This window comes from Cyrtonyx montezumae, unplaced genomic scaffold, assembly GCF_038088225.1.
Source record: "Cyrtonyx montezumae isolate F1298 unplaced genomic scaffold, pur_monq_1.0 scaffold_32, whole genome shotgun sequence".
Lineage (NCBI taxonomy): Eukaryota > Metazoa > Chordata > Aves > Galliformes > Odontophoridae > Cyrtonyx > Cyrtonyx montezumae.
In genome coordinates, this window is record NW_027072037.1 from 4,468,605 (window position 1) to 4,491,597 (window position 22,993).

Genomic DNA, 22,993 nt, shown 5'->3' on the forward strand with positions numbered 1-22,993 from the left:
GTAAATGAGGCAATACTTAAACCCAGAGGGATAATGCATGCCAGTTAGTGCTAGACATTAAATTGCCTTCAGCCACTTGCCTCTATCAACCTGACAGCTGTAACCTGAGGACAAGAAAGTCCAACTTCTACACGCTTACACTGAACCAAATGTAAAAACAGTTTATATAATGTAAAGTATATTTTGATAATGCTGAAAGAGAAGGTGGATGTCTTAAGGAAATGTAGTGCTGTAGTTCATTACAGCAGTTTCCCAGTATTTAACCTGTTGTGACTGCTGCCTTTGCTTCCTCTCTACGTGTTACATGTTGTGTTTTCCATCCTCTCTAACTGCTGCTGCCCCAGTATATGGGTCCCATTCTGCCTGCATGTAGGGATTCTGCATCCTGGCCTGTCTGAGTTCTGCCTTTGGTGTAGGACAGGTATAAATGTAGGGGTAAGAAACAGCAAAGTGGCTAGACCCAGGTGCTGTTGTACCAGCAAAGAGATCATAAAATGTCTCAGCAAGATGTAAGATGCTGCTATGTACTAAGTACAGCTGTGTTCCCCAGTAAATCATACAGGATTTTGTACAGCTGCTCTGTTGTCAGTTTCTTATCATCTGCACAGGGGAAAATGCAGCTACTAACTTAGAAGGTTTTTAGGGTAAAACATCATACACTGTAGTACAAAGGAAGAAAGCACTAGAATTGTTCTTAGAGTTGATCACTTCTTGAGAGGAAAAGAGATTGAAGCATACAGGAAACTATTTCATCAGAAATTATTTTAAACAGCTTAATTATCAGGTGCACTGAAGGAATCAAAGGGTATTTCCAGCAATGTCAATGTTTTTTTTTCTTTTTTTCTTTTTGCAGAATAAAGAGTTTTTACAAGAGAAGATGTTACAGAGAGCACCAACCATTACAGAAAGATCCAAAAAGGTACTGCAAAGCTGCTGGGCTCTTGCTGTTATGGTTGTGCTAGTTTTCTAATGCACATTATTACAGTACAGTATTTTCTAGATATAGCTAGATGCTTTATTAGACATTTGAATGTGCTGACTGAAGTTGCATTTCTCCTTTTTAAACAAAACAACAGCTCTAGAAACTGTCTGCTTGACCTGTCAGTTCTCTGTTGTTGTGCTGAACAGGTGAGGAGAGTCCCAGGATCCAGTGGACGTCTCCATAAGACTGAGGATGGCGGCTGGGAGTGGAGTGATGATGAACTAGATGAAGAAAGTGAGGAAGGCAGAGCAGCAATTTCACAGCTCAGGGTGGGTCCTCAGACTCCAATAGCTTTGTGTCATTTTCTGACTGTTGTATGTTTAAATATCCCTGGCAAGGGTCAAGCCTTGTTTTAAGAATGATGCACAGTAAATTGTTGTCCCTCCCTTTGAGTTTGCAGCCAAAGCAGAGAAAGCAGGTTTAAGTGCTTACTGATCTCTTTTCTGTAGTCATTCTGGGGCACTAATTCAGGGATGCTGAGTGTAATTGAGAGCAGATATTCAGACAGCGTGCTCCCAGCTTGGCATGCTAATTCACTTGAGCTAGGATATTCTTTGTTTTTAAGGCTGCTGATGGTTTGAGGTGCTTTCTTTTGGGTAGGTTTTGACTCTGGGATGGAACTGGAATCAACGTGGCCTGTTCTTATGGCTGATGTCTGACATAGAATGTAGTTCTTTACTCTTGGTTACACTGAGATGTATTAGACCCTAATAGAAAATCCTATGGCATCCTTGAAGTTGCAGGGAGGAAAATAGATTGAAAATCCCCCTGGAAATAGACACCCCTCCCCGCAACACATGCAACCTAACTCCTAGGAATGAAAAATGCATGGTGACTACTTCAAGATTACAATAAATTTGTCTTCCTCCCTCTAGCCAGCAGTGCAGAATTATCACTGTAGTGGCTTGCTTACGTTACACTATTTCCTTTTCAGGGCAGTGAGCAGCTTAAAGTGCATTTTAACAGCTCTGGAATTGAGTTCATGAGATTGGGAAGGATATCTAGAGGGAAATTTTCAGTATGCAAAAAAACCACATTGGTGTTGAAGCATTTATTCCTTATAACAGCTTCCACTTTTTTTCATCCTTCTACTGGTGTGATCTATGTAGAAATTCAGTGCTTAAAGCCAGATTTTGTGCCTTTAGCATCTTTTGAAATGCATAGGTTTTTCAGGTAGCTGTTAGTATAGTGATTCCATGTAATAATTTGTGGCAACAGCTGTGTGACTTCGAGCTTGCTCTGTCCACTCTCTTGTACAATTAAGGAGGATCTCCTGATATTAGCTGAATATCTTTCTACTTTATAAGCTCAAATCTTTTAAGTCTCTCTAATGGGCTAAAATACGATCAGTTTGTAGGATGAAATACTGTAAAAGACCCTAACTTTATTTCAGAGGCTAATTAGAGCTTGCTCTATGTTGCCTCTAAGCTCAGAATTCTATCAGTTAACAGTGTTTGCTGTGTTTTGAACAGTACTTACTTCTTTCATTCCTTTTATGCATAAAAATTCATTTACAAGCTCCTTTTCAAGTTACTTTTGTTTGATTGTTTTTCTTAGAGCTTTGGGATATTTTCCTTGGACTCCTGTCTGCTCTCATCTCTCTAATTTGGGCCATTCTTGACCTTCACTTTTAGGCCCTGAGTGTCTTTGCTCTGTGCAGCCCAAAGGGGAAAGACTGGTAATTGTGCACCTCTTGCATTTGATCCCCTTTTAAGACTTCGGTTTAAATTGTGAATGTTTGTTACAGTGTTATGGAGGACTGGTGTTAATCCTGTGTTTTGACTGTATTTCAGTGCCACAGGAATTCCACCTGCCTGTAATCCCTTTGCAGTTTTAACTGAATTGGTGAATAGAGTGACTTCAGACTGTACCTTTAATTTATTCCAGCTGCCCCTGGGTTTTACTGCTGTCAGCCTTAAAGGATGGCTTATCGACTCACTGTATTTGCTGAAGTATTTCTATCTTCTACTTTTTACATAAATAATTTGTTTTTGTCAGTTTCCACTTTACAGAAAAAAACCAAGGTGGACTTGATACGTAAAATGTGTGTTTACAAACATGCTGCTGAGATTGTACCTGAAAGCAGCTAAATAGTAATTAAAAAAGTTTTCTGCATGTGTGTATATTTAAGCACATCCCCCCAGTCATCCTCTTTGTGCCTTAAGTAAATGTATTCTAGTGCTTCTCTTATTTCTATTCTGCCTGTTCCTGTTTTTTCCTTACTTTACCTCTGCTTGCCCTTCATCTGGATTGGTTAGCTGCAGGACAGGGCCTGTGTCCCACTCTTGTCTGTACAGTGTCTAGCACTCTGATCTTTTGGACAAGCTCTGTTTGAATTATTTCTTGAGGCGCCTGGGTACTCTTGGTTATGAACTTTCTGCCTGAGAGAGCAGCACTAAAGCTGTGGCCTGCAGATGTGGAGCATTGCTGTTTACCTCTGGGAGCAATGCCATATTTTTCATCTTTGCCTGGTCGCTGTCAGGTGAAGGCTTAACATATCAAGATGGATTTCAGCCTTTACCCTTCCAGGTTGGATTTCAGCATTTACCTTTCCAACTGCATGCCTTCTTTTTCCTGACACTGTCTGCAATTAGTCCCTGTGAAGGAGCTGCTCCTTCTTCTCCTGTCCAGATGGCTTTTTGCAAATTACTGTTCTCAGAATAAGACCTTTTTCTTTTTCTCTAGTGAGATGCCTGTGGGTCATGCATTACAAATTGTCCTGACCTGTATTGGTTATGTCAGCGGCTTTGGTTAGTGCATAAATTATCCCTAGTATAGTGGTGTGATGACTTCTGCTCTGTCAAACGCATACTGTTCTGATATTAGCCTGTCTTTTAGGCACTAGGTGTAGAAGAACATTCATTTTGTTAATCCCAGCGTGGACCTATCTTATCTCTGTTCAGTAATTGGGCTTGTTAGAAGCCACAGATGCAGGCTATCTTAATTGCAGGGCTTTTCAGCAACACTTGGCGATTCCTTTCTGTCCATGTGAATTAACTGATGCTTGTTGTCTTTGTTTACTGATAAGCAAAGATTGTACTGATCTTTGTTCCACTGCTGAACTTGTACATAGATGTCAGTTTTCTGCTTTGTCTCAGGGAGAGAATAGCTTGAAGCAGAGTCCAAGGACAAGGAGAAAGAGGAAGAAGATTTTCCTATGAGGCACCATATATTATGCTGTTGGATTATTTTTTGCCAAGATTTTGTATGATTTAAGCAAGTTAGCTTGCAAACAAATTCCCTAAAAACATGAAAAGGATGCATTTCTTAATGGAATTTTACAAAGCAGATCTCTTGCTTATCTTTTTCTGCAATATTTGGATAGCTTAGAATGGATTTTGCACAAGCAGTTTGATCTGATCTTGAGTGATCTTCAAGAATACTTGATCTTGTTATTGGTTAACAGTCCAAGCATCTCATGTATTCTGCACCACTGTATGCCAGCTGCAGCTCCTGAGACATGACTGTGGGTTTCTGAGTACTATAATATGATTAGATTGCCACCAAATTGTGGCTTTCATTTTGTTATACACCTTAATATGTATACTTAATTAAAAAAACAAACAAACCAAAAGTAAGTTTTATATGTTCTGTTCAATTCTGGCACTTCTGGTTGATAGGTTTAATCTCTGTCAAGGCAGTGACAACCTTTTCTTGGTATTTTTTTTCAGTCTCCCAGAGTGAAGGAACCTGTGCAGAATTCAGAGGTAGGTATTAAATGCTAATGTCTTCCCAAAAATGATTACTTCTTATTTCTGTTGCAAATTCATTGAGTAGGAACCTCTGCTCAAAACTGTTGAATATAAACCTCTAGTAGTATTTGACTGTAAACAAAACTAAATTGTGATTTGTAATCTGCCTTCAGCTGTGTCCTGTGCTTCTTGCATTAGGTATATTAGTATATCTTATCTTTCAGTGATAGGGACTGCTAATCTCCTAGAGCATGTGCTATGTCTTGCCTTTCCCTGCCTCTGTGAGAAGACTTTGCCTCCAGAAATTAGTCTTGGGTTAGGCTGCCCTGTTCTACTTTCTTCTGTTCCCAAGGATTGATTACAAAGGGAGATCTTAAGAAAGACTACAGACCTTGTGGTATAATTTTAAGCTAATTCTGAAATAAGCAATGAAACCATCATCCATTTGAGAGTAATTTATTCACTGTGATACATCCATTAATATATATTGTGGTTTGATGATCTAATTCCCAGGCTTTAAGCATCCATGGTGAGTTACGTTTCCTACAGTTGAGTGAGTTGGAGGGCACACTGAAGAAGTGCCACCAAGTCTACAGTTCTTTGGCCATCATGCCAAAACCAATTACTCTGTTTTGAGTAACTGGACTTAACAACAACAAAAAGATTCAACTTCTTTAGCTCTCCTCTTGCTCTCCCCAGTTAAACTGCATATATGTGTTTGTTTTTTATAAGGGACTGTCTTTAGTAAGTGCTGTCCCAAAGAGTTTTTCCTCTATGCTTTGAAGAACTGGTGCTATGTATAAAAACAATTTTCACTTGATTACCCAAGAGCTCTGATTCTGACATTTGTTTTACAAGTTGATAAATTACTAGTAGATGCTGAATTGCTTTGCAGCTGGTGGATTTGCTCTACTCTGACTGTATGGCTACCGGGAAATATAAGTAGGCATCAGTTATGAGAGAGCATCCTGTCCAGCTCCTCTTCCAAGCTGGGTTGTGGTCTGCATGCATCTAGTCTCACTAGCAGCAGTGCTAGAGTCCAAACTCTTGAGTTCTTCTCATTCAGGCACCTTTTTGCTTGCAGCTATTCCCATCGACTGAGCCTCCAGGTCCTTCACTCAGTACTCCAGCACAGGCACCTACTCAACTACCTCAGGCTGCAGGACCAGCCCCTGCACAACCTCAGGCTGCTGTACCCCCACCTAGTCAGGCTCCTCCAGCAGCCCCAGCAGCAGCTCAGGTAAGATCAGAAACTCTTTGTACCACCTTTCAGCTTTGCACTTCACCATTCTGTTTGAGACCTGATGAAATGAAAGAAAGCCTTGAAAGTTTCTTGTCTGGAGTTGTGTGAGTGCTGCTGTTTACATAGAAGTGACAGCTGGCCTGATAGCTTGCAAAAGGAAGGCAGCCAGAGTGAGCTCAGCAGTTTTTTGTTCTTCTGGTGAAACTTCCTCTGTGGGTGAGCAGTGATTTATGTTTTTATGCCATTAAGGGAGTGCAATGTTTGCTCTGAGGTAAGGTTAAAGGTAAGAAGGGAGAGTAGTTTCTGTGGCAGCTGCTTGTTCCTGGTGTTTGAGGATGTGCTGTGTTTTTAAGGTTCTGATTGTGTTTGCTTCAGCATCATTGCAGTCTACGGGATAGGAGTGGAGAGAAAAATGAAAGGGAGAAACTTGAAGGTGTAGTTTCTCCAGGTATTGAGAGAGACAGGAGGCCTGGGTTGTGGCAGTCTTCATAGTGGTCAAAAATAGCAGAGGAACTCTATTTTTAGGGACCTCTAAGTCCTGTGGTATTGTCTAGCACATACATTTCAAGCAGAGGGGGGAGAATGGGGAATTTAAAAGCTTGACGAGCCCTAATTTCTAGCTGCATCTCAACAAATTATAGGTTTTAGCTCAATTAGATAGACATGCCAAAATTGGGAAGGAGCTCTAACTTATGTTAAAAGGAGGAAAAAAGGCCAAACCAGACAATTATGGAGATACTTGGAACGTTTCTTGTAGTTAAGCGCTGCGGAGCGTGCCAGTCTCCTGAGTGATGGCACCTCTTTATAAATGACACTAATGTTCATGTTTGTTGATGGCAGAAGCTGTCTCTGTTGGATGGATCCAAGGTAGCATCACCCACTGGCAGACCTGGAGGGAAGAAACTTGGCAATGTTAGTCAGAAAAATAACTTAGGCTTGCTCCTTCCTAGAAACGTTTCATTATTTTTGTTTTAGAGAAAGTGAGAAGATACATGTATCACTTCAGTGCAGTCAGCTCATGTTCCTGTTTACAAAACCTTTAAGGTGGTGCATTAGTCATTAAACAAAAACAGTGGAGTTGGGATCTGTCACATTCTTGGCCACATTAAAAGCAGCTTTAACGCTTAAAATCAAACTTTCAAATCCCTCGGCCAGGATTTCATCCCTGGATTCTATGCTGCAGTTGAAACACCAGCAACAGCGAAGGCCAGGACTCATCAGTTCAGTAAATTGATGTTGCCACACTGGCCTCAATTAATGTGTTTTGATTTGCAATGGTAGGGTATCTTGTTCCCTGCCACTACAGCCCAATAGCTTATTTATTGGTAGCTTGTCCTAAGTTGAACTTCATACCTCTGTGTGTTATAGTGTTCTTTCTTATAGCTTTCCTTTGGTTCTTGTAGCTTGTTCACTCCCTTTTTGCAGACCTCAGTGCTTTGTATAATCTGCTTGTTTTCACTGATCAAACTTAACAGCTCCCAGACAGTCAGTAGCTGTGAGCTGCATTGGTGGCAGAAGAGCACCAAGAGATGGAGTAGAATATGATTCTGCAACAGAGGATGATTATTTTCTCTTGTGAAACAGCAAATGATCTAGATGAAACAAAGAACGTGGTCAAGGCTTAAATTATCAGCTAGGCATTGTCTGGTTACTGCAGATCTAAAATCCCCGGCTCAGCATGTGCAGCACAGATAATATGCACAGAGAAAGAGTAATTGTCTTTTTTTCAGTTAAAGTGGGTTATTTGGTTGCTTTTATTTGGTGGAGTTTGATTAATAATTAGTCCTTTACTGGAAGTATCACAAGTGCTATAAAGATGGATCTTTCCTGCTGGAAATCTGCTGCTGAGCATTATAAAATGCTTTGACTGCAGGTACCAGTAATTGCTCAGAACTAATTTAGAAGTGAAAATAGGTAGCTAGATACTCCTGAAGTCCCCAGTTTCACTAAGAAGTAATTGGGAGTATATGCTAATCTACCAATTATTTTTTTCCCCAAGTACTCTCCACAATTGTATCACATTCCTAAGTCAGATGTTTGGGGCAGAGATTAAAACACAGGAGGCCTTGAAGTGCCTGATGTGTGGAAGCACTTCATGATGAGGATGTGTGCCTGAAAACCTTAATTTTTCAAGGCAAAGTGAGCACTTTCTTTGTATTTAGCATCTATTCTGAAGTTTCTATTCTGAAGTTTCCTGATAATTTGACATTTCATGAAATTGTGTAGTATTTCCTCTTGTAGAGACAATTGCAGAGAACATCCTGAATTACTATTTAAGCACGGAGCTTTCCCATTTAATTCTGTCTTGATTTTCATTGTATTGTCAGGGCTCCAGTCATAAGTTAAAACGTTTATTTTTATTTATAGTTGATTGAGGTTATCTCTGGTTTTAATGCTAGGGAAAGGAAGCATTAGTCTGTTTTAAAATAGCATAATCCTATTGCAGGCCCCACCTGCCCCTGCTGCAGCTCCGGTACAGGAAGATACGAAAGTCCCCATCAGCCTTGTACTAAGGTTAAGGTAAGGACACATAACTGGTCTGTTATGTCAAAGTCAGACTTTGTAGACAGGGACGTTGGAAGAACTCTGTAGTGCATCTTGTTGTGTGCCCTTCTAGTTGAAAAGCTGTGGCCGTGTATTGTTTGTCAGCTTGGGGGTTGCGTTCATCTCCTGAAACTGGGACCAAGAAAAGCAGTTTCCATCTCATTTGCTTCTCCAGTTTGACAAGTTGAAGAAGGTTTTGGTGCTTGTGTACATCCCTCTTCACTCTGATAGTCTGAGAAGGAAGGAATTAGCTGGGTCCTCTGAGAGGATCAGGGATGGGGATCTTGGCTGTGTGCCTCAGTGGTTGGGTGATCCAACACAACTTCAGTCATCAAGTCCTGAACTTGAAGCACTTTTATCCAACTGAAGACATGGTTCTGGTTCATGTCCCTGAAAGAGGCAAAAAAAAGGGTTGTAAGTGCACTCCACCATCATTATGCATGTTGACATTTCTCATTTAAGGACTCTGCCTGACTTCCATGGGCATCTTAGTTGCAGATAGGCACTGGGTTGGTTGTTCCTGGGCAGGTGCATCCACAGAATGAGACAGTGTTTGCTGCTTCTGCATGTTGTGCTTGAAAGATAAAGCTGCTCATCACTATGAGCTGCTGGCAGTGGAACAGTGTGGCCATGTGCCAGAGAATTGACCCTCACCTATTGTGAACTTCAGCCCACTCCGTGCTTTGTGAAGTTGACAGGAATAGTGTTGAGAGCTCAGCTTCCAGATGCACAGCCAAGTGAACAGTTTTTTTTCCTATTAAAGGATGAGGAGTATAGTGAACTCAGTTCCCTACACAGACCAACTCCTCAGTGGTAGCACAGCATTCTTCTGAGCATTGCAGTGAAATGTTCTCTTCCATATCAAACGTTCTTCTTTCCACAGGAATTCAAAAAAAGAACTCAATGATATCCGATTTGAATTTACGCCAGGGAGAGGTGAGCTGGTGTGGCATTCTGGTGCGTGAGGGTGGCTTTGTCAAAAGGGACCTTTTGTGTTTTGTACTCTTCAGTTGTGTGTATGGAGACAGCATGAGAGTGTCTGCCTGAAGTGCCTTCCCACAGGTATTCCAAGGCTTGCCTTATGGTTGAGCAAGTGCTTGGAGCACTGCTGCTGGGAAGCCTCATGTAAAACTGTTCTGAATATGACTGAGGTACAGCCATACGATGCATTTTTAGCTTGGAGTCTGAAGGCATAGCTCAGAGCTGTCTTGCTGCAGTGCTGTAAGCTGCAGGCTGGTTGACATACAGAAGTGTGTGGTATTCCCCTTCCCTTCTGTGGCTTTTGATCCCATCTTGAAAATGAGTAGCTAGAAGAAGAATTGACCTGAGAACATATCAATGCAGATATAAGTTTGCTGGGCTTTCCCCTTCCACGTGGAAGATTTGTTTCCCCACCAAGTTAGTGCACTGACACAACACCTTTTTATTGTGGACTTTAACAGATTGTCCTTTAGGCTGCCTCACTACACACTGAATGACACCTCTTCAGTAGGATGTACTGAGGTGTGCCCTGAATTGGGTGAATGGACTTTTCTTTACTCACTTAAAAGGGAACGTCTCAGGTCTTTTGAGAAGGCTCTACAAAGTTTAGAATAGCCTCAGGATTTGCCCCAGCAAGGGCAGGGGAAAAGAAGCAAGTCTGGAACTGCATGGTCAATCCGTGATTCTGTGTGATACCTCTATCAGCTGGACAATTTCTTTTTTATAGTAACCAGTTCTTGTGTTTCTCCCCAACAGATACTGCTGATGGTGTATCTCAAGAACTAATTTCAGCAGGGCTTGTTGATGGCAGAGATCTGGTAATAGGTAATTACCAATTGTTTCTTCTGCTCCGTTTCAGTCATTTCTGCATCTTTAAATGTTCTAATGAATGGGTGCTAGGAGAGTTCTCTGCAGCCTTGATTCCTTACCCCAGTGGCTCTACAAAACTGCCATTAATTCTCCTGGCAGTTCTGTGCCTGACATATATAGGCAACCTTTGGTTCACAAGAATAGGATCTTATTGGAAAGATTACAAAGCAAACATTCCTGTAACGCAAAATGAAAGCTAATCAGTGCATTAACTGAATCAATCTCATCTGACATAGGCACTGCCAAATTGCTCTGCAAGCCTGTCCTGCTGACAGGTTCTGCACAAGAGGTCTGGGACTGGAATCAGCCAGGCTTTTTTGTTTTAAGGCAGACTGTGGAAGGAAATATGAAGCACTATTGCATGTGATGCAGTTGGGCTGAGGCAACAACGTTGGTTGCTGCTGCATTTCAAGTGTATATGAATAACTACCTCCAAGAGCAGTTTCCTAAATAAATGTGCCTGCTTTATGCAGCAGGTGAGAGTTCAAACTGCCAAAAGCACCCATATATTTCAGCTACAGAAAGCAAAACTGTTCCTTCAGAATCTGGAAAGGCTGCTGGTGTGAAAGCAAATGGATTTTCATGCACATTTGGGAAGCTCGTTACTACTAATTATGCTTTGAGGAAAAAAAAAGTGTTCTTTCAAAAGAAGCATTGTAACAAAAATCTTTAGATTTAAATAAACTGAGTCTAATGGAGGCCTAAACTTTTTGTATCATTTTAAACTGTTCTAAGTTTGAGTAGTGTAAAGAGACCTTATAAGTTTGGGACATTATTCTCTAGCCTGACCTAATATTTGCCCATCTTTCTTGTTCTCTGTGTGTGTGTGATTTCAGTTGCAGCTAATTTGCAGAAAATTGTGGAAGAGCCCCAAGCAAACAGATCCGTCACTTTCAAACTGGTATTTATTTCTGTTCCCTAATTGAACAAGCTGTCAGTTGCAAAGATGAAGCATTGCATATAGAGGCCTGTGGTGTTTACTATGGGCATCTCATGTATGCACTTCCTTTCCAAAGCTTCCTACTGGTTGTCTAGCAGTAGGCAGTGCAGGCCATCTTGTCCTCTGTCTGACCTCAGTTAAATGACTGTGTCAGATGATGTGCTGACACAGAGCTTCCCTTTCCCTGGCTAGTAAACATATCAAAATGTTGCAGAGAGGTATTTTTTGGGCCTGGAAGTTACACAGGTCTGGAAATGGCAGAAATATGTCAGGGCAGGGAAGTGGGCTGAGAAATGCCAGTGATGCCATGAAGGAAGAGGGTGTTGGAGAAGGAGGTGAAGGGGGATGGGGAAGAACCAAAAGCAGAGAAGACAGGCTAGAAGAGGAGAGATAACAGCAGGGATAGTGAAATGCATAGATAACTACAGTGACAGAACAAGGGTGTAAACATTTTATTGGCAGTGAAGCAGTAAATTATGTTACTTTTGACCCTTTCTATGAATAAGCTGGATTTTTTTTATTCCTTGTTAGTGCAGGTAGCCCTAGCCAGAGCAGATACTGGCAGAACTTCAGTCCCAACTCTTCCTAGCTCAAAAAACCCCCGCCACAAACAAACAAGAAACAACAAAGCTCAATTTTAACTTCGGGTGATGCTGGCTGCTGAAAGCCATGCAAAGCTGTCTTGTATGTCTGTTGTACCTCATAGTGATATGGTGTGTATCACAAGGCAGAGCATGTGTGTTGCTATTTAGATCTCTGTTCCTTGTGTTCCAGGCATCTGGTGTCGAAGGCTCAGATATCCCCGATGATGGCAAACTTATAGGATTTGCACAGCTCAGCATCAGCTAAACAATGGCCCCAGGAGATGATTCCCAACAGAGAACCCACATGTGCATATTCGTAATGCTTCTGTTAGCCTAAAAAAACCACTACTGCCAAAGAATTGAACTACAGCCCCCTTTCTAGAAGCTTTAACATTCTCCTTAATAGGATCACAAACCTTCCTGAGATTACTGATGGCGTTTACACCTTTTGTAAACAAGTCTCATGTTTTTGTATGTCATCTCAAAACATGCAGATCCAACATGTCATTGCCTGCATGTTCATATTATTATTGCCTTACTTTAAAGAAAAATACTACTGAGTACGAAGCGGGGGTTCCACTGCTCTGATGATCTTGCCTAAATGTTTGCTTACATGTGGTTTCATTTTTTTTTTCACTTGCTATTTTTGCACAAGTTTTAATACCGAACAGATTTTTTTTTCCTTCGTCTTTACCTGCTTCTCCTTCCATCTGAAACACCCATGTACATGTTGCTTGGGTCACCTGGAGTGCTGAGAAATCTGCTTCTCTTCAGCTGTATTTTTAAACTGCTGGTTTGAATGCTTGCATCTGAGAAGGCAAGCCGAGTCTTAACCCACAGGAGGGAGAGCCTTCTTCCCTTGTTTGTGTTTTTGAGAAGTTCCTCGACTTCAGAGTGTTAGAAGTCAGCTTCCCTTTGTAAACTGCCTTAATTTTCATTTGTTATCATTTGGGTTCTCTCCACATGAGTGCCAGGTGTGGCATGAGGGCTGAACCTCTTCATTTACGTTAAGCAGTCCTTCTTCCAAACACGTCTTTCAGTCTACATCCTCAGCTGTACTCTGCTCTTAAAGCAGAGCAACGAGGCATTGATATCTGGAAACCGGTCTTGCAGATGATCAACAAACTCACTACTCATGCTCAGAGGGAGAGGAGATCCGTGTCACTGCGTCTGGAAAAGACGCACTTGGGACTGTTGCTGAGGCCCAGCCCGCTTTGCCTGGCTGTGCGAGTCCTCCCCGCCGTGTTTCCCAGTCCCTTGCAAACCGGTACCCGTGGAACCATCCCTGTGGTGACTTACAGCAATAAAGAACTGCCGGCAGAGCGGTGCCACCGGGCGGGCGAGCGCCGGGCTGTGTCCCTCCTGCACTAAGCGCTTGGCTCGTCGGCCTTGGCGGCGGTCCGAGGCTCCGTGTCTGATCAGGATGTCACCGAAACCCTGTCACACCTATTTAGGTTTTCTTTCTACGTGCTGTTGTATTGGAATTTCTACACGAGTGGTATAAATTATACTTGGAGTGTGATGAGAGACGCTTGTCATGCAATATGTGAAGAATAAATGGTGTTGGTTTCTTTTTTTTCCTCTACCGATTCACAGTTGGCCTTTGTAACCGCTGTTGGCTCTGGAGTGTTTCATACACAGACATTGTAAGCCTGTAATTTAACACACAGATGGAAACGTGTTTGGTTTCCCTCGGCCGCAAACAATTCAGAAACAGTGTTTAAAGCAGAATGAGTGGGTTCACTTAGGACATTTTTTATTTCTGAGTCTTCTGATGAACAATCTATATTTATATATTTTTCTTGATGAGCAGCTGCGGAAGCTTCCTAAATTGTGCATGTTCTTTTTATACTGCCCTTGTCCCTTTTAGTCTGTAGGTGGGTAGTGGATATGTTCCCGTAGGTGCTGCCAGGTGTCTGCAGCTGGTGAGTGAGAAGGAGGTGCAGAGGAGGAGGAAGGTGTGAGAGTGAGAGCACTGGGGTGCTGAGCAGAGGCTCTCAACAGCTGAGGATGTCTGATGTTGGGGAGCTGGTGGTGGCTGGGCTTGGCTGAGTGTGCATGCACACGTGTGTGCCAACTCTCACACTTCTTTGTGTTCCTTGACACAAAGCACTCCCAGAGGTTTCCCCCAGCAAGCTTCCTGGCGTGGGGAGGAGCAGGCTGGAGTCCTGATTGTTCGTGGCACCCCACGGGAATCAGGAATGTTCTGTAAACCACGAGGATGTTGAGATGAGGCAGTTTTTGGTGTAGCATCATTTTTCCCTTCTGCCTGTTCATTTGCGTCCTGGTGCTGAGAAATGTAGGACTTGAACTGCCCCAGTGGAACAATGCAGCCTCTATTTATTAAGTTATTCCCCACCTTCCCATAGCCAGGACGTAGAGGTGAGCTCACACTAACCCGAGGCTCCTTAGTGCTTTCTTGGAGAAAATAAGTAAGGAAGAAACTGATGTCACTTGCTCTGTAGTTCTCCAGATGTTTTGGGTAGCAATCTGGAATTCTTACTCGGGCTCTTACAGTGCTAGACAACTGTCTTTTCTGATGTTGTTCCAGTAAGTGCCAACGCTGTTCATAATTGTTTTCCAGTGTCATGAATTTGTTGGGTTGGTTTTCTTTTTTTTTTTTTTTTTGTGTGTGTGTGTGTGTGTGTGGAAATTTCTGATCCGAACCTGGAAGCAGGTGGCAATTTTAAGTTAGTTCCTCCTATTAAGGGCAATGCTCTGTTAATGAAAACAGATCCTCTTCACAACGTTTGATGTATTGTAGATTATAATGAAAGATGTAAAATATTCAGGCTTTTTTTTTTCCTTTTTTTTTTTTGACTTTGTATTTTACTGCATGTCTCTAATTTTTAATCAATAAAGAACAAATTGTCCATTGCCACGTGTTGGGTTTGTGGTTTATGTGTCACTGGGGAAGGGTTTAGGGGTTTGAGGGGCATTGCATTACCTAGACATTACTCTGGGGCAGGGGTCTGGTACCCCTCCATCCCCCTATAAATGCAGTGCCCGGCCCAGGCTCTCTATTTTATCCATCATAAATATAAGGAAATCAAAGAATATCCCAAGTTGGGCTCCTGGGTGTTTTTGGGCACCTATGGAGACTCTTTCTCACAAAGCCTCACCTGAGGACAAATGCTGCTTCAGGGCTAGGCTGAACAGAGCTGCTTTCACATTTTCAGTGATCATTTGAATGCATTTTGAGCTGTGGGTTGACAAACCTGCCTAAAGCAACACTTCTGTATGTCAGATTTCTCCCAACCACGTGTGCCTTCCCCATAGCTCTGCACGCAGCCGTGCCGTGCTGCGGGGTGGCTCAGGAAGCATGGTCTCGCCTGTGGCCACACAGGGAAGGAAGCTGCAGAAGGAAACATGACTCCAACAGCTCGGAGTGTGGCCAAGCAGACTCCTCATCTGCAGCTCTGCCATCCATTAGCACCGCTCCTTTTTCTCCCTTGGACTTCCATCAGCTCTGCAGGACACCGTGCTGTCTCAGCCTCTGAACTTTGCCTGAATGGAACTGATGGGGTCTGCTCAGCGTGGAGGTAGACACAGCACCTGCAGTTGATGTGGACATGAATCCCCATATCCACAGCAGAGATGTCATCCAGGTCTCCCAAGAGGGATTCTCCACGCTTTCCCCGCTAACAGACCCGGCGTGTTTGTGGGTGGCACGTGATTAATATATTACACGGTGTACTTAGGACAGGTACAACATTGGGTGTCAGGTGTATCTGGAAGGGACGTTACATATTTGTTGTGCCTGCCTACGTCTGCAGAGTTTATCTTGAGATTAAACATTAATTCCAGCCCTCAGGAAAGTCTGTCTCAGCACTGTCCTCTTCCAGACTCAGCTCACGATGTCGGGCATTGGGGAAAGTCTGAAAGCAGCCGGCGAATTCGGGCCGTTCCAGAGGAGGCTGGTGCTGTTCTCCTTGGCTCCGTGCCTCAGCATGGCCTTCCACCAGTTCTGCCAGCTGTTCATGGTTGTGGATGTGCCTCATTACTGCAACACGGACTGGATCCGCGCTGTCGGCCCCAACCTGACTGAGGAAGAGCAGCTGAACCTCACCCTGCCCCAGGACGCGGATGGTGAGTACGAGCAGTGCTCCATGTACTCCCCCGTGGACTGGGACCTGGACTCCATCGTGGCGTACGGCCTGAACACCACGGAGAAGTGCAGCAATGGCTGGGTGTACCCCACAGCACAGCAGCCGTCCCTGCTCACCGAGGTCTGTACCTCCTTGTGATGCTCTGGGGATGGGATGGGATGGGATGGGATGGGATGGGATGGGATGGGATGGGATGGGATGGGATGGGATGCATCCATGAGCTGAAGGTTGGTTGGAGTGAAGCTGGCTGTAATGCAGCTGGGGTGAGATTTGCACCAAATATTTTCTGGGGAGCCCTGGCTCCATCGCTCGGATTGCATCTGTGATCCTTGTGAGGTCGTGTGCAGGCAGAATGGGATCTTAATGTCCACTGGGGCCGCTGGCAGAGAATCACAGACTTAAGGAGTGATTGGATTGGAAGGGACTATAAAGCCCATCCAGTCCCAACCCCTGCTGTGAGCAGATTGACCTCCTACCAGCTCAGGCTGCCCAGGGCCCCATCCAGCTGGCTGAGCACCTCCAGGTATGGGGCACACACAGCTTTCTGGGCAGCAATGTCTGCCAGAGACAAGAGATTCATATCCTTAGGGATATAATGTCTGCTCCCAGGGGCTACAGTGTGAGCCTGAGCAGCCAGACTGTGCCCCCTGGGACCAGAAGTGCTGCCCAGTTGCAAAAGCAGCTGTTTCCTTCTTCCAGTTTGACCTCGTGTGTGACAGGAAGAACCTGAATGACATCTCACAGTCTGTTTATATGCTGGGAATGTTCCTGGGAGCCATGATCTTTGGGATCCTCAGTGACAGGTGAGGAGACAGCAGCAAATTCCCACTCTCCATGCCAAAGCAGCAACGTGTAGGGTAGTGCAATGCTCCAGTCCCTGGTTGGCCACAACACCCCGTGTATTTTGTCACTGGCTGCGACAAAATTATAGTGACCCTGGCCAGAGTCCTCGGATCTTGTGAAGTCATGGCCAACAGGATGGTCCAACAGTGTGTGCTTTGTGTGGGAACTAGGAAAACACTGATCTTTGTTGCCCTCAAGAGAGCAGACGTGTGAATGGCTCCCAAATTGCAGTCTATCCCTTTGAACTCTTCCCTATGGTGTCTCCCTGGATTATAGAATCACAGAATTCTCTTAGTTGGAGGGACCTTTAAAAGCCAACTCCCCTGCAATGAGCAGGGACACCTGCAACTAGAGCTCTGTCCAGCCTGACCCTGCATGTCTGCAGGGATGGAGCATCCGCTGCCTCTCTGGGCAGTGTGTGCCAGTATTTTACTGCCCTTACTGTAAAACACTTTTTCATTATAACCGCTTCCCCTTATCCTATCACAACAGACCCTGCTCAAGAATCTGTCCCCTTCTTTCTTACAGCCCTCTAGATACTGAAGGGCTGCTCTCAGGTCTCCCCAGAGCCATCTCCAGGAGAAGATATCAGCTGTCTTTTTCTTCCTCTGTAGGTTTGGCCGTCGGCCAGTCCTCTTGATCTCCATCCTCCTCGAGGGCTTGTTTGGTGTAGCAATTACCTTTGTGCCTCATTTCTACCTGTACTTGGCCTTCAGATGTGTCGTGGGGGCTTCAGTGTCGGGGATCATGATGACCTTACTGGCCCTAGGTGAGTAGAATGCCTTGGAGGAGATAGTTGTGATTGTCTAGGGTGCAGTGGAAGAGGTCTGCAAGGAAATAAAAAGTCATCCAGCACATCTTGAAAAACTCTCTCCCAAAAGAATGGCTTGTGTTTTAATGTAGTCCCATGCAATGACCCAGGCTGGTGTATTTTACCCGTTTTTCCTTAAGTCTGAGAGGACAGCGTGGGGATAAATGGAGTAGATGACTTTAAGTCTTCATTCTTTTCAGCTACGGAATGGGTTGGTGTCTCCCATCGACCAAAGGCAGTTCTTCTTTCTCACTGCTGTTTTGCTGCTGGACAGATGATTTTGGCTGGCTTGAGTTACGGCATTCGTAACTGGAGGTTGCTCCAAATTGTAGGATCTGCTCCTATATTTATCCTTTTCCTCTTCATCTGGTAAGTGTCAGGTGGGCAGTGAGCTCCTTGCAAACATGACAGATGCTGGGGGGGCTTCTACAGAGCTCGGCACATCTCCTTGAGATGTGCACCACTGAGAGCAGCAGCTGCTTTCATTCAGGTCCTCAACTGTGACCTCAGTGGCCTGGGAAACCTGAGCTGAAGCTGTGTTTGGATCCCTCCATCACACCTCCCACCCATTGCTGGACCTGGTGGCAGGGGGATGACCTGTGAGGAAGCTCAGCAGGTCTCAGTGGAGTTTTGTGCTCTCATCTCCTTGGCAGGGTGCTACCAGAGTCAGCTCGCTGGCTGGTGACAAAAGGCAAAATAGAAGAAGCTAAGAAGTACCTGAAGAAGGCAGCATCCATCAACAAACGCACCATTCCTCCAGAACTGCTCGACCAGGTAGCAGCAGTGCCATGCCTTGTAGACCCCAGAGACCTGCCTCTGTGCTTGCAGCCCAGGGGCAGCACGATTAAGCCAGTAAATAAAGACCTGGGAAGAAGCTGGGGTTTCCAGTTCAGAAAAGATCTGTCGAAGATTTGGTGTCACTGGGTAAAGAGCTTTCCATGTACAGGCGAACCTCATTTAATGGTGGATGATGGTTAATTATAGCTTAAGCTGACATGAAACAAGGTCAGGGAGGAGGCACAGCTTCTGCGGAGGCTCAGTCTGCAGCATTTCTGGAGTACTCTGTGGGAGAAAGAAAGCTTCCTTTCAAAATCAAAATCCTCCCCTTACTTTTCTGCAGTGAGGACTGTTGAGGTTGAGCATGAGATCCCTGCTCTGATTTTCCAGGCCTAAATATCTAAAGAGGTGGTTACCCACCATCCCAACCCCAGCACCACACACCAGTAAAATGTTCATCCCAAGGAATCCCTCTGATTTTAACCTGCTGCTCAGGACACCCAGTCCCCAGGCACAAGAGCCCAGCCCCATTGGGCTGCCATCCCTCCCAGTACTGATTTGGTCATGCCCTGCTGGGGTTGTCCTGTGTCTTCTGCTGGGAAAAGTGAGTTTCCTTTGTCTGCTCTGACTCTCTGTCTTTCTGAATGTTGAAGCTGAAATGTGAGGCCCAGACCAAGTCTGGAAGTATTCTGGATCTCCTTCGGAAGAAGCACCTCCTGAAGGTGACTTTAATCATGTCGTGTGCCTGGTAAGTCATCCCTTGGTTCCTCATTTCCTAATTTCCATGTGAAGAGAAGGACTGGATGGTTACTCATAAATGTAAATTCACCTTGTGTGGTTTGGGGATGATTTTGTTTCTTATTTCTGTTTTAAGTTCCTGAATATGTAATGCAGCATCTGTGAAAGATTTAACAGTCCCTGCTTTCACAGCACTTGTGTGCTGGTCTGGTTTCACGTTCCTTGGAAACCCCAGGGCATGGTCAAAGTGTTGTCGGATGATATCAATATTGTATTTACTCACACATGATCTGTATGCTTAGTGCTACTCTGCTCGGTTTTCAGGTTTGTTAACAGCCTTGTGTACTATGGTTTGAGTCTGAACGTGACTAATTTTGGTCTGGACATCTACCTGACACAGCTTGCATTTGGAGCAGTGGAAATCCCAGGCCGTGTTGGTTGTATCTTCATGCTACAGTGGTTTGGGAGGAAGAAATCCCAGGGTGGTTTCCTTCTGCTGAGTGGCCTTGTGTGTCTGTTACTCACTGTCATCCCTGAAGGTGAACAACCTCACCTTGTCTTGAGACTGTAGATTCTGATGCAGGAAGCCACCAAGCCCCAAACTTTCCCTTTCTAGTGCAGGTGCCATTGTCCCAACCAGGCTGGCTGCAGTTCCACATACCTGTCAGGGTTAATCTGAACCTGATACCATGGCTGCAATAGACTTGGTCACATACCCAAGGCCCATTCTGATGAGAAAAGGTTTGCCTGCTGACTGATAGGAAAAAGTAGAGCTGAGTCCTTTGGGCTCAACTGGCAGAGCTGACCTTTGTGCAGGTTGGTGGGGAAATGAGAGGGATGCAGGGTGCTGATGGCGGCCCCCAGACTAGAGCTGCTCCACAGTTCATGTTCAGACACAGTGGTGATGGCTTCCTTCAGGCAACACGATTGTCAGCATGAGTCCCCAGCTGTCATCCCAGAGGGGTGCTAGCCACCAATCCTGCAGCAGCAATCTTCTTTCTTCCCTTCTTCTCTTTCTCTTTCTTCTCCTCCTTCTCTTTCTTCCCTTCTCTTTCTTCCCTTCCCCTTCTCTTTCTCCCCTTCCCCTTCTCTCTCCTCAGATCAGCCTGTGGTGATCACCGTCCTGGCCACCGTTGGCAAGTTTACAGCCTCAGCCTCATTCTCCTCCGCCTACGTCTATACTGCAGAGCTCTTCCCCACCATCATCAGGTGAGGTTTCACCATGCTTTTATGGCTTCCCTCCAGCAGGGACAGCCCTCGTTGCAGGAGTACCAGTTGCAGCAATCTGCCATGGGTAGCAGTGGTGGTGATGGTGGGACCCACAGCTGTGGTTGGTTTCTGTCACGGGGCAGGAAGGAGATGCCATGGCCATCTCCATGGTCTGTCCCCTCAACAAGGCATTACAAACATGGCCTAGGAGGAAAGCACAGGAGTGTACAGGGAGAGCCAAGTCCAGCTTGTATCTCTCACCATCCCTCACTCCTGCAGGCAGAGCGGCGTGGGGCTGTGCTCGATGGTGGCGAGGGTGGCAGGGATCATTGCCCCACTGATCTTCCTCCTGGAACAGTACCACCGGGTCATCCCCATGGCCATCTATGGTGGTACCACCGTGCTTGGGGGATTGCTCTGCTTCCTGCTCCCTGAGACTCGTGGCATTGAACTGGCAGATGGCACAGAGGGTGGCCAGCCCATGGCAGTGGTGAGTGGTCAGCAGCCCCCATGCTGTCTCCTCTTGGTCAGAAGATGAAAGGGGGACCACAGAATGGCCGTTTGGCATTGTGTGGGCAGGAGGTAATGGCATCTTTGTGGACAGCTTGCAGTGATTAGAAGACAGGAAGTTGGGATTCTCCACTACAGTGGATGAGTAGGATGCTGGTGGTGGTGTGCCCATTACCCAACCCAAAAGGGTGCCTCAGGCCCATGGCAATCATCACTTCTCTCTTGTCCGTGTAGTGGAAAGGCTTCAGGAGTGGTGGGTGCTTCTCTTGGCTCTCCCTGCCCTTCCCAAGAAAAAACCCATGCCTTGTCACCTTGCTCTTTAGCTTTCATCATGGCGTAGATCCTGGATCCCCTTTCACCACTGGGCAGGGTGGAATTGCACAGCAGTACTTTTGTTAGGGAAAGGAGATCCACCAGTGGTCAGAGAGTGGGTGATGTATGATAAGTCAGATTGCTGAAGGCTGCGTGTCATTCAGCTAATTGGAGAAGACTGTCTTTGAATCATACCGTGCCATTCTGTTAAGTTTTTTTCTGTTTTGTTAGGTCCATGAAAATGCCAGCAGCAGCTCTGAAAAAGGACATGTGAAAGTAAAAGATGGTGGCCAAGTCAATGAGAACACAAAGAACACTTACTTCTAGATAGGCCTACAAGCAGCTGTAATTAAAGGCCACTTCACACTGCAGCACTGCTGAGGACAGGCAGGGTCTCCATTTACAGAACCTCTCCCAGTCAAGCAGTCACTGCCAGTTCTTGCCTTTATTTGTCTTTTTTGCCTTCATGTATTTTTCTCTATACCTTCTCCTCAGGCACTGCATGCTTTCTCATGTTCAACAGTGCTCTTGCTGGAGAAGATGCTTTTAGGTTAAGAGAAAAAGAGAGAAGTCTGAAGCCAGAATGGATGGGATATTTTCTCTTTCCCATTCCTGTCCCATCTCCAAGAATGCGTGGCTGTAAAGTGAGACACCTGCCAGAGTACTGAATAAACCAGCAGAGAAGTACTGTGTTCAGTGAGGAAAAAGGCAGCGCAGATTCAGCACTGAAAACCATCTCACAATTACTAGAGGGATTTCTCTTGACTGTCTAGTGTGGTCTTCTCACCCTCTTTTCAAAATGCTCCTTTACGTTTTATTGGTTTATTTAAGATCTGAAATAATCAACTGAGGAAAAAAAGAGGATATGATAGAAGAAACAGCAAGCAGTGAGCAAGGACATCTACAAGGCAGTGGAGTGCCTTGGTGCCAGTGGCTTTGAATGGAAGTGTACTGACGTGTTCTGTTGGGCTGTTGTGGAGGAACCACATTCATTTATGTGTTCTGAGAAACTGAGAGATGTTGTGCCACTTTATTTCTTAGAAGAACTGTTAGATCTCCTCTTCTTTCTTCTCTTCTCTTCTCTTCTCTTCTCTTCTCTTCTCTTCTCTTCTCTTCTCTTCTCTTCTCTTCTCTTCTCTTCTCTTCTCTTCTCTTCTCTTCTCTTCTCTTCTCTTCTCTTCTCTTCTCTTCTCTTCTCTTCTCTTCTCTTCTCTTCTCTTCTCTTCTCTTCTCTTCTCTTCTCTTCTCTTCTCTTCTCTTCCTTTCTTCTTCTCTCTATAAACATCTATATTTAAATGGTTTATAAGCACTTTTGCATTATATTAGGAAGAAAAAGTATGTTCCTTTCCTGTTCTTCCACTCCTTTTATTTCTAGTCCCACAAGACAACTTCCTTTTACCACTGGCTTGGCACATATGAAGCCCGAAAGTTATACAGTGGAGGTGCTACAGCTTTGACTGTGTACAGCTGAAAGGCTTATTTGTTTCTGGTAATGCTGAGAAATCTTTAGATGAGGCATTATTTCTTCCTCTTGTCATACCTACGTGTTTTCCTTGGACCAAAGTATCTTACAGATGCGTGGTTTGCTGAAGACAACATTCTAGATAAAATCAGTGACGTGCAACAGTGTCCCATCAGGAGGGACTGGCTCTGGTGTTATCTCTCTGCTGCACTGCTGGTCAGGGGATTTGATGCCTGATTATGGAAGTGATCCACCTTTGTTTGAGAGCACTCTTGCCTTTGCAAAGGCTGGTGGCTGCCTGTGTCAGGCTGTTACGGAAAATAAGGGTATGAAAGTGAAAGTTGAGAGAGGAGCTTGGAGTAAAGCACACAGTTAAGAAGTGAATC

At 44.7% G+C, this 22,993-nt stretch overlaps 2 protein-coding genes across 4 annotated transcripts in view; both read left to right on the plus strand.

The window, feature by feature from the left end:
• The window catches only part of OXSR1 (oxidative stress responsive kinase 1), an 83,469-nt gene extending 70,255 nt beyond the window's left edge, over positions 1-13,214 (plus strand). For all 3 annotated transcript variants that reach the window (XM_065744988.1, XM_065744989.1, XM_065744990.1), the window contains 9 exons: positions 854-919; positions 1,129-1,251; positions 4,654-4,689; positions 5,759-5,914; positions 8,364-8,437; positions 9,345-9,397; positions 10,199-10,267; positions 11,149-11,213; positions 12,027-13,214. In XM_065744988.1, coding sequence (XP_065601060.1) covers positions 854-919; positions 1,129-1,251; positions 4,654-4,689; positions 5,759-5,914; positions 8,364-8,437; positions 9,345-9,397; positions 10,199-10,267; positions 11,149-11,213; positions 12,027-12,101 — 717 coding nt within the window. In that variant the 3' untranslated portion in view covers positions 12,102-13,214. The remainder of the gene's footprint in view (positions 1-853; positions 920-1,128; positions 1,252-4,653; positions 4,690-5,758; positions 5,915-8,363; positions 8,438-9,344; positions 9,398-10,198; positions 10,268-11,148; positions 11,214-12,026) is intronic.
• Positions 13,215-15,693: 2,479 nt separating this feature from the next.
• On the plus strand, positions 15,694-22,252 carry LOC136053990 (solute carrier family 22 member 13-like). Its single transcript, XM_065745012.1, has 10 exons — positions 15,694-16,065; positions 16,645-16,748; positions 17,403-17,557; positions 17,800-17,968; positions 18,253-18,373; positions 19,030-19,124; positions 19,439-19,653; positions 20,215-20,323; positions 20,603-20,813; positions 21,377-22,252. Exons 1-10 carry the CDS (start codon positions 15,694-15,696, stop codon positions 21,470-21,472), a joined length of 1,647 nt encoding a protein of 548 aa, XP_065601084.1. The 3' UTR covers positions 21,473-22,252.
• Positions 22,253-22,993: the final 741 nt, after the last annotated feature.

Coding starts and splice junctions, on each gene's coding strand:
- LOC136053990 (XM_065745012.1), top strand. CDS start 15,694: ATGTCGGGCATTGGGGAAAGTCTGAAAGCAGCCGGCGAATTCGGGCCG. Junction 19,125..19,438: donor TTAATCATGTCGTGTGCCTG/GTAAGTCATCCC, acceptor CTCGGTTTTCAG/GTTTGTTAACAGCCTTGTGT. Junction 20,324..20,602: donor CTCTTCCCCACCATCATCAG/GTGAGGTTTCAC, acceptor TCACTCCTGCAG/GCAGAGCGGCGTGGGGCTGT.